This window comes from Convolutriloba macropyga, chromosome 8 (assembly GCF_964194025.1).
Source record: "Convolutriloba macropyga chromosome 8, txConMacr16.3, whole genome shotgun sequence".
In the NCBI taxonomy this organism is placed as follows: Eukaryota; Metazoa; Xenacoelomorpha; order Acoela; family Convolutidae; genus Convolutriloba; species Convolutriloba macropyga.
Genome location: NC_134475.1, coordinates 51,660,681 through 51,671,795, shown reverse-complemented (window position 1 = coordinate 51,671,795; position 11,115 = coordinate 51,660,681). Strand labels below are relative to the sequence as shown.

The 11,115-nt window shown below is 36.3% G+C and overlaps 1 protein-coding gene across 3 annotated transcripts in view; it reads right to left on the bottom strand.

Moving 5' to 3' along the window:
* Positions 1-1,600: 1,600 nt before the first annotated feature.
* Positions 1,601-11,115, bottom strand: part of LOC142344811 (uncharacterized) — a 340,173-nt gene continuing 330,658 nt past the window's right edge. For all 3 annotated transcript variants that reach the window (XM_075396784.1, XM_075396785.1, XM_075396786.1), the window contains 4 exons: positions 10,676-10,888; positions 5,833-6,184; positions 5,504-5,649; positions 1,601-2,346 (listed from right to left, as the gene is read on the bottom strand). In XM_075396784.1, the coding sequence (XP_075252899.1) occupies positions 2,131-2,346; positions 5,504-5,649; positions 5,833-6,184; positions 10,676-10,888 (927 nt within the window). In that variant the 3' untranslated portion in view covers positions 1,601-2,130. The remainder of the gene's footprint in view (positions 2,347-5,503; positions 5,650-5,832; positions 6,185-10,675; positions 10,889-11,115) is intronic.

The following is an 11,115-nucleotide window of genomic DNA, read 5'->3' as shown; positions in this document are numbered from 1 at the left end:
AACATGTTCCAAACGTACAATAACTTGTTAACAAAAATGAAAAAGTTTAGAAAATGATTTGAAAATGCACCAGGTGATTGACAAAATTTCGGTTGCATGCCCAAAAGTTATCCACAACTACTTTTCTCTCTCTCTCTCTCTCTCTCTCTCTCTTCTGTATGAACAAAAACCACTTTTTTCTTTTCCTTTTTCTTTTGAACAAAAATTTCATTCAACTTGTTTTTACGAGCGGCATTTAATTTTACCTGGCTCAATGACTTTATATGTAGAAATTATAGGCGGAAGACTCCAAAATCAATTAAATCTATACCTTGCATTATATCACGGTCAAAAACAAAACACAATAAACAAAATACTACAATACCATTTATTCACTGTAAAACAAAAACAGAGAAAATTCAGTAAAAGCATAACCTGAATGCTTCGTAAGTTGCAACTCTTAAACTATTGCTCTCTTGGCAGATCTAGCAATACAGTTATATATTCTTCAGAAAAAAAAAACATTCGTTTTGATAGACAAGAAATAATGAGATACTGTGCAGACAAAAAACGATGAATCGTTGTTTTTTTAAACACATTTAAATAATTACAAGTGTAGTGCGCAGTGGGGCGAGGGGGTGCCAAGCTATTGGGTTAAGAGGGTAGGGTTGGGATGGCTGAACGACGAGAGGGGGTATCGAATCGCAAGGTGGAGGAAGGTGAACTGAGGGAATTTGGAGGAGGGGATGGGGGTGACTCAGGATCAAATTTTTAAGGTATAGAACCGCCCTTTACACCATGAAATTGTCACCTCGAACAGTTTCGGTGAGTCGGATACTTGATGCCAGCAAAGCGTAGGGCTCTAAGAGAGCTGCAAAAACCACTTAATGACCTCCGGGCTTCACCTGTTTATCCCGTTTTCGAGGACGAACAGTCAAAAGGCAGACAAAAAATCGGTCAAGCGAAAAATCGTTCTAGCCATGATAAGTATAATGTTAGAGCAATTAAACAATATAAAAACCAAATATCAATCATACACATCAGTAAAGACTGGGGGCCTATTACAAAAATATCAAATCATCTCTTTCTAGTAGACGCAACCACAGAACAGTTCTAAATAAGTCGTAGAATATTCTTAAAATCATAGAAAACCCAAAAACATGCCCAAAAACTGCAGAGATAGACAAAAACAAGCCCAAAATGACATTAATCAAATCATCTAGCCACTAAAATTAATACAAAACCTAATCGCAACAGAAAAACTGCACTTTAAAACCTGACAAATTGCTTAAAAGTCGTCTAAAATGGGGCAAAATGCCACATGAACACAAAATCACTCTTCGCTCTGATCTTTAAATTTTGTTCAGCATTTCGACCTTGAACACGGTTTTTACGCGTTCCCTTTCCTGTTTCAAATACACCAACAAAATTATCGATAAGAAAGCAAGACGCTCAACCAATACTTCTCTTCAGGTCGTAAAAAACAGAAGATCAACATAACTTGAGTTGTAAAAAGCGCCCCCAATAAACCCAAATCCTCTTTATTGTTAAAATATTACGACAGAAGTAAAACCTGCTGAGAACATGACGGCTGCTATTAATAAATGCAAAATAAAAACAATTGATTGAGTGAAAATCAATTCAATTGGGCAGAAATAAATAATTGTCATATTTACTTTTTCAGAGCATTCGATTCAGCTTATTGATGTGATATTGAGGCCATCTACAGATTAGTAGCTATCACTGTTTCTGATACCTGGGACTGTTTTTAATAAGAGCGACATTGGCAAAGACAAAAAAAGATTCAGTTTTGTGACTGAGATTTTTGGGAAAATCCATATTCCAGTTGTGAAAACATTCTCTTCACGATGATTGACAATACCTTTCAAGTATATAAAAAGTTTCGCCACTGATACAGAATACAAGTTATCAGCAGAAGTAAACAGTAACAAATTTTCAACAATAAAAACAGCAACAAAAGTGTGAATGCCAAGCTAACTAAATTATGGGCGCTTAGCTCAGAGGGATGAATTCAACGTCTATAAGGAGGCTGTTGGAATTATCAACCAACATACTGCACATTTTCACATCTGCAAATTATTTCACAATTTAGTTCACAAAGGACTTCATTTCAAAAGGGGATGGAGCTCTTCACCAAACTGAGCTGAAGTCTCCTAAAGTTGGATTGGAAGCTCCACCTGATGCAAATCCACCACCAGTTCCGCCGAACTCGGAACGGAAGTCGGACCGGCCTTCGTTGCTGGTGAACTCAGAGAAAGTGCCGGTTGCTCCGGTGGAGTGCTCTTCCAACCACTGAGGGATGTCTTGACCGGCATTCTTCAAAATACTTACCAGTGAACGCAGAATCTAAAACAGAATATATCCTAAATACTGTTTCTTGTTCAATCTTGCGCAGTCAAGAGTCGTCCGTGTTCTAGAGCAGTGGTTGAGAATTCATGTGATTCATTGATATTATGAAAATTAACTCAATCAATCAGTCAATCAATCAAATTAACTCAATGTGACGCTCGGATCAAAAACCGATGCATAAACTTTCCTCAAAACACAGGCGGGCCAGTTACAAGGTTACTATGAGTCATACAAGACTCAATAGAGTCAAAGGTGGAAAAGCTCTTTTCGATCAGACGCCAAATCTGTTGGATAATTCATAAAAACAAACGCAGACTTCTTGGAACGTCTCCGATGCTCGAGAAAAATCTAAAACAAAACACAACTCCAATAGAATAAAAAAGTACAAAAAAGACACCGAAATAGCCTACCTCAAATTCCTTAAAAGCTCAAAAAAAATTTACCAGAACAATTTCAAATATTGCAGACGAAACTCTTCTTTCATCAAGAAAACAAAAACAGCAAAAATTCTTTCATCAAGAAAACAAAAACAGCAAAAAAAAACAATTTTTCAAAAACTCACTTTTAAAAATAACTTAACTGTCTGCCACTCAAAACTTTACACAACACTCTATTAAGCTAAATTTTTCTCAATGTAAAATAAACTCCGACTCTGTTGCACTCGAGTCCTATGCCTGCAATACAATTAATTAACATAACCGACAACGTCGGGCGGAGTGGTTAGCTTCGTCAGTAGCTAGCCACAGTGAGGATGCACCGGGGGGCTGATGGGGGGGGGGGGGCAAAAGGGGGGCTGGCGGGGTTAACAGCGGGGGGGGGGGGGGTTCTTCAATTTCTAAGAACTGACCTTCACACCATAAGTATGTCTCCAAAACAATTTCTGTGAACGTGAACCGCATACTTGGATACTTGTGAGCTGAAAGGCTCTAAGAGCAATCAATGCCCGCTGGGCGCTACCTGCTTATCCCGTTTTTCAGGACGAAAAGTCAAATGGTTCAGACAAAAAATCAATCAAGAGCAATTAACTTCGTTTGAGAGCAAATAACAACAAAGCATAGCTGGCATAATTCCAGATAGATTTGTAGATGTGCAGTCTAAAAAAGATTTGAAAAACAGACCAACAAATTAATTGTTGAGATGTTATATTAGTGTAATTAGTCATACGAAAAAAAAACTCGCTCCACGGTGAACCAAAAACGACGTCATGCACGTACTTTAGTCAAAATTTTATGAACGAATAAATGAACAAAAAGCGTATCTGGAGTGATCGTGACGGTAAAAGCTAGAGAAAGTCAATAATAGCTCGCAATCGCAGTTATTAACAAAAAAGAAATCAAGGTGCCAGAACAATTCTCGAAATAATTAAATTCAAAATTAAATGTAATTTTTGCGAACTGAAAAATATAAGTGAGAATTAAAAAACCTTTCGCTCAAACCTCGTCAATCGTTATACCAAAAGATCCAAAAAAATAAATTTACGAATTTTAACCACTTGATAACAAAAAATTCATCTATTTCAGAAGAAACTCATTTGCCTTCCAAATTGCCTTTTGTCAATTTTTTTCGGTAAGTAGTATATACTGCTGCATAATCGCGTTAATTGCTTACTGCCCGGGAAAAGCATCTTAAATTTGTTAGCACTAAAAATTTTTACAGGAAATCAAATATCAAAAACATTTGATACAAAAAGTAACTCGTTTCAAGATGAAAAAATACGCAGCTTAGCTGTGTAATGTGGAAAAGCAAATAGGAAACAAATCAACAACAATTTACGTTGGTCTGAAAATTTCTCATATTATATAAAAGTATTTTTCGGTCTTCGAAACTCTTTGAAAAGTATTGATTGTTAAAATTAAATTGGATCCTCAAGACGACTATTTGCAAATTTCAGTAATTATTTATTATTAAAAGAGGATGTTGAAAAGAAAGATGTTGAAAATGCCCCCACGCTAACAATTTATCCCGTATATCTCAATGAAGTTAAAATCTCTCAAGCGAGCGAAAGACAGAAAAAGAGGTCCAAAATATTTGCTTAAAAAGAAACGCACGGCTAGGCCAATTCGTTCCAGAGCAATTAAAAATGGATACAATGAAGCGTCAAAAAAGTAATAGTGACATGCTTTAAACTGATTTACTTTCCAATTTTGCAGCTAATAATGATTTCACATTTGTTTTGCGCGCATTCACTTCTTCGAAAACTAACTGCAAGGTATGAATTTATGAATTGAGTCAAATTTTTGCGAAAACACCCAAGAAACCTTAAAGCTCACTTGAATATTTTTCCCAGCAGTCGGGTTGAGAAGCAATTTTTCTAAAATTAGAAGCTGTTCAAATCAAAATGATCTGAACACTAAAGCAACGTTCATCGTTTTAAACTTTGAATGTCGTCAGGAATTCAAACAAATTTACTATTGTAAACTTCAGGGTGTTGTGATAGCTTCAGGTTTGATTTTTACTTCGAATGAACAAATACAGAAATAGTCTTTTTGGTGGGCTTAATAGAGCAAGGCCCCAGGTGCAAATTCCCTCGACTTTGTGCACTAATTGTCTCGGGTTTTGCAGAACTCAGCTCTAACATACATCTGTACCGTTTTTATAATAGCTAGTTAGTCCGAAGTAGAAACTTCCTGCATTAGTATTTTATAATCTGAAGTAAGAAATTAATGATCGTGTCTTCATCTTATCCAGTCTGCCTTGATCTTCTGCCTTGAAGGTCGTTTGATCTTAAACGTGTTTACAAGGTTGCTTTATCGACATTCTACGCATCAGTGAGTTAAAACAGAAAGAGTCGCAGAATAGATCCGGGTAGAACCACTCGACTGAATCACTATACAGCTTAAATTAACACCAGAGTTTATCTCTGTGCTCAATGAACTACTCTATTGACGAAACTAATACATAAGTATTCGAAAGTTGTTCGCATAAGAACCAGAGACCCGGGCCACTCATCATGCAACTTTCCTTGACTTCATACAAGGTCATATATGGCTCCTAATAAGCAAACAAGGTCATATATAATTTATTACTTCCTGATAAACATACAAGGATCAAATATGATTTCTTTGTTTTTGAGAAATCGTATTGAGAAATCAAGAGGGTCGTATTGAGAAATCAAAAACGGTGGACGCAAAAGAATCAGAACTTTTCTACCAACATTTTGGTCATGTGAAGGGTCAATGAAGGTGATGGCCTCTCCCTGCTGTCCCAGACGACCAGTCCGACCAATACGGTGCACATACTCGTCAATCTCGGAGGGCATGTCGAAATTCAGCACATATTCTACCTTGGGGATGTCAAGTCCTAAAACCAGATAAACAGCTACCAAAAGGTCCCCTAGAAACGGAAACATAATTAACAGGTTAAGTTTCTAAATTGTACTTGGAAGTACAATTAAGTTCATTTTTGCGTTAAACACATTGTTATGAAGAAAATCGGTTCATAATTTAGCAAAAAGAAAGATGTTGTCTAGTCTAAGTTGCTTACCTCTTGCTGCGACAGAAGTAGCCAAAAGTATGTTGCACCTGTCCCTTTTGAAATCATTCAGAGCAATCTCTCGCTCACGCTGCATTCTGTCACCATGAATAGATGTACACTTGTATCCATCTTGACACAATCTGGCTGCTAAAAAGTCAGCCCTCTTCTTCATTTCCACAAATATCAGCACTTTTCTTCCGGGTGGAATCGTTTCCTCTAGCATGCTTTTGAGTTTAGGGATTTTCTCAGAAGTTGAGACTTGGAGAATTGTTTGTTTGACATCTTGATTAGCACCGCCTACCAGACCGACTGCAATGAAGAGATAATCTGGCTGAAGCATCTGCGTTGCCAAACTTTGAACCTGAAACATTCCAGAACAGCTAATTGTCAAATACCAGATTTTAGAAGTTTTAATGTTTAGGAAGAAAACAGAAATTGATGTTAAAAAATCTGATTCCAAATAAACCGAGCATTAACTTTAATTGATTTATGATTTATTTAAGATGCTAATATTTTTTGTTTATTTTGCTACAATACAAGTATGTTTAGCCTTTTTTGGTCACATACTGAATTTACTTGTTTAAAACATCCTCTTACATCACCATTGCGATCTGAGTAAACCAAAATTTGATACATCTTGATTTGCGTTTGAGCTCTTCGGACTGTTTCAAGTCAATAAGGATAGCTTTACAATTTAGATTATAATCTCATTTTCGAAACTTTAAAACGAAGAAATTAGATCAACTAATGAATGTGACTACTAACACTCTGACAGAATGAAGCAGATTACCAGAAAAGGGGAGAAACAAAGGAGAGGAAAGGTTAACAGTTTTAGACAAATGAAAACGAAACTGCTCAAGACTGTTAAGCTTATCATTAAACGCTTAAAACATCTGAAACTTATGCAAGTTACAAGAAAAGGATCAGCACGTCCTTAATAAGAACAGAAGACGAATACATTGGGCACGGTCTCCGAAAACACCGAAACTCCGAAAACACTCCGACAAATTAATTGAACAACACTCTCAACCAAAACTCTTCTTTCTAAAAATACAGGAGCTAAAATAAAACATAGCAGTTAGACTGCCGAATATAGCTGCACAAAAGACTTGCCTACCGTACAATATAGATAAACATGAAGCGACTAACTTCGGCTAAATTGCTCTTGAGCGACAGCCTGAGTAATTTAATTCAGAAGAGGTGTAGCATGTAACTTTTTACGGGTGCAAAACTACCAAAAAGCTAGCGGTTCGAACCCCAAATAGCCCTGATGGTAGTCTGAGAACTTAACAATTAAGCTACACCAGCGTTGCTAACGACCCGCTTACAGTCGCAAAAAACAAAATTTTGGAATGAGTATTTCATCACGCGAAAATCAAGAACCCCAAGGAGTGAAAAACCACTGGCGAACAAAAGATTTTTTCGAACAAAAACGCAAAACGATCAAGTGAAAATTTTACATTAGAAAAGACACACACGTTTACACTAATTGCCTCAAACTTCGTACAAGCGCAACTTTCTAGATACAGATCTGAAAAGGAGTAGAGCATTGAAACTATAAAATCTAACAGGAACAATTAATAGATTTTACTCAATTTGTTTCATTTCAGCAACGATGCCTTATTATTAGGAGGAGCGTTCAATACATAGGATTCATTTATTGACCTTAAAATTGTCTTCATTTATTGACCTTGAAGGGTCTGGAGAAACCTCACAAAGTTCAGTGTTTTAAGTCATTTAGAGAATGAAGTTAGACATTTACAGAATTAAGTTAGCCATTTATGATCAAAAAAATTATCACACAATTCAGCTCAAAGCTCAATGCCACAACTCAAGTAAGAGAGAGCCGTGGAAAGTTTGAATGAAAAGATTGACAGAACTACTATTCTTGTATTTTTCCTGGTGATTTTCCTAATAAAAATATAATACAAAAAATCAGCATCAGACAAAACAAATAACCGGGAGTACCGCAATAACGGTTCACTTAGCATAGAGCTTTGCAGTATTAATTATAACGGACTACGTCGTAAGAACTGCTCTCAGGGTAAGGCGTTGACTTAAAATTACCGTTCACGCGTACTCAGTTTTGCTTACTCAGCAGCTTCGAAGAACCGAACACTTAAGGTCAACTAAAGCTCTAAGAACTGCTCAGACACTTAATATCATCAAACCAGATCAATTTATTTTTAAGTTGAAGACTGAAAATCAATTTTAATAGCTCAAGCCAGTAAAACAATGTTGAAGAAAAAAGTCAAAATTTTGCATAAAGCACACGCAGGATTAAAGTATGTGCTTCAAAATTTTTTCGAGAGCAATTAATATTATTTTGCTGATTTCTAAAAATAGGTTTCGCGGTTTTGTCAAATTGTGAAGTTAGTCAGTTAACATAATAATTTAATTTTAGAACTTACAGAAAAACAATGGTCAAACTAATTAGGCTAAAATATGCAAGACACAAAAATATCTACAAACTGAAAAATCGAAAAGCTTCTATAAAAAGTCGAATTAAAAAAGGAAATTTCCACTGCAACCCCATTCTTAACTCTCGATAAAGGGTTGAAAATAACTCTCAAGAGATCGATGTTTTCACAACCATCCGGCTTTCGGGAAAAAAATCATTGCGTGACTACGGAAGTCATTTAAGCGAGGGAGGTAACCCATTTATTATCAGTGGTTTTGACATAATTGAAAAAAAACGTTACGCCAAAAAGTCAAATTTCTGCTTAAGCTACTGTTTGAACGTTTCAACGCATTAACAGACATAAGAGTCACCGCAACGCTTTCGCGATTAGTAAAAAGCACAACAGTGATTAGTAGAATGTTGCTTAAGACTCACTGATAAGCTGTGGAAGTTATATAACAAAACGGCTTATTTGAGCTTGTGAAGTAGCAACAAGTGGGGGCGTAGGATATTAGGCAAAAACTCGATTAGGCGAAGCTCGGTTAGACAAAAAATTTTGAATTACATTTTTGTGCACATTAGGCAAAAACCAAAAATAGCCGGCAGATTGCCGGAAAATGGCCGCGATAGACGCTTGTGGCCTTCTATGAATTGAAACATTAAAAAAAATAAGATAGACAGATTGACCACCAGTCCTTTAATAGACCACTAGACTTTTTGGTTAGATTCGGACTGTCATTTTTATGAGACATACGCTCTATAAGGAAAAAGCCCTAATGGAGCTTTTTCAACATTAATATTGGAAATCAAAAACTCAAGACCCTAATACTCAAGAATTGGGGCATATACGTTTGCCACAACTTAGATGCACACTATTAACCTTTATCTAGTAAATGTTCAAAAAATTTAAAGTCCATTAAGCGACTTCAGAAGTCAATTTTTTGTAAGGTAAGTCACGCAATTAACCTAGAAGCAGAACAAATGCCGTCACACACACAAATTTTAACTGCAAAGCAGCAAAAATCACTGAAACTGAAAAAGACATTTCCAAGAAGTCTGGTCGCAAGAATAATCGATGGAGACGACGAATTAAAAACAGCATAACAGGACAAGTCCTGACGTACAATTCAAAGAATTTTCATAGAATTAACAAAAACTAGACCTAGAACGGACTATGAGTGAATTGGGAAAACCATTTCTGAAAAAAAAATTTATCAAAAATTAAAAAAAAATCAATGTCAAAATGCCGCATGTGATCAAAAAAACCGCTAGCGAGAAATGGAAATTTGGCTCAAACACCGTTTTCTCAATCTACTTTAAATGTGAAGCGAAAAAATTTCAGGCCGAAAAATCAATTCCTTTTTCGCTCCACTTCCTGTTTCGGCGTGACCAAAATCACTACTCCAATTTGACTTCAAAAATCATGAAAATGTGTGAACAGATCTTAAAAAAAGACAGCTCCCCAATACAATTCAAATTCTTTGAATTGTAAAAAACCACGATATCCCCAATAATAGCCGCTATCGCTTCGCGGCTATTAATTCAAACACTTAAAAGCGGCTTTTTAAATCGATTGGACTCCACAATTGACCTAACAATTGTCTCTAACATGGTATCATCTCACAAAACTGTCTAAGTTTTAATTTGGTAAATTAAGTATTTCCAGCATTTCAGTTCAGATCAATCCCGCAAATAGGGCAACATTTTTCTCCCATTTACCCTCCTCGCCACATAGCTTTAAACTATTTAGAACACACTATCATTTTGTTATTGCGTTCTCCAATCTATTCTCCGTAACTTTTGGCAAAATGCTTTGCATGGATATTACCGGAAGGTGTAGAAATGAGGCAATAGTTGTAGTGGTATTTTTATGCACTGTATTATGTATTTTTATGTGAAGACGATTGTTAAGGACACTGGACTACTTAATAGCGTCAATGGATTTTAAAGTGTGGCCTTCGAGAATTTTAACTGGTATGCGCTTATTGTCCTCAAAGTTTCAGTTCAATATCCCTTCAAGCCGTTACAATTAACTGGTAAGAAACTTGACTCACAAACTAACATCCACCGGTCAAACTATGAATTAACAAACACGTCTGCTGTGAGAGCTCACTTCTTTAGTAGCGTATAGATTTAATAGTTGAAACCAATTTTTTAAGTAATGCCCGGTCTTAAATTGAACACTTTGTCCCTTATCTTTAAATTTGGTTATACTGCCGGCTCATTGGGTGACAAATTACTGCTGACAATCGCAGCATTATTTAGTTTGAGCAACTACTTTTAAAATCGTCATCGTCGGATCGCAGGACGGTGTAATGAAAGGCAAGCATAAAACATTACTCCTCTTCGAGACCAAACAACAAGCCAAACGGAAGCTGTGTTCATGTATCCGTAAAATGTCAATGTACTATAAGATATTATTAGTTGAGAGACAACAGCATCATAATTTACCTCATTGGGGAAGGTAGCCGAGAACATGAGTGTCTGTCTTTCCTCTTTCGATGGCATCTCAGCTTCGATCTTCCTGATTTCTGGTTCAAAGCCCTGGTCAAGCATTCTGTCAGCTTCATCAAGGACCAAGAAGCGAACCTTCTTCAGGGAAACTTTCCCGTCCGAAGTGAATCCCTTTATTCGCCCAGGAGTCCCCACAAGAATATCACAGCCCTTAAAGAAGTTGGGCCCAAAATTAATTTATTTGGGCTAAAACTTAATTTCACTTTGGATTTTTCTTGATATGCCAAGTTATGTCTATATTCAAAATGATGACACTGCTAGTGATAATACTAAAGCTGCACTACAAAAAACGTCGCCAAATATGAACTACAAGTGGTTTGTAAGAAAGGAAACAATTTGAGCTTTACGAGACGATTAATCTTTCAAATTTTCTACTA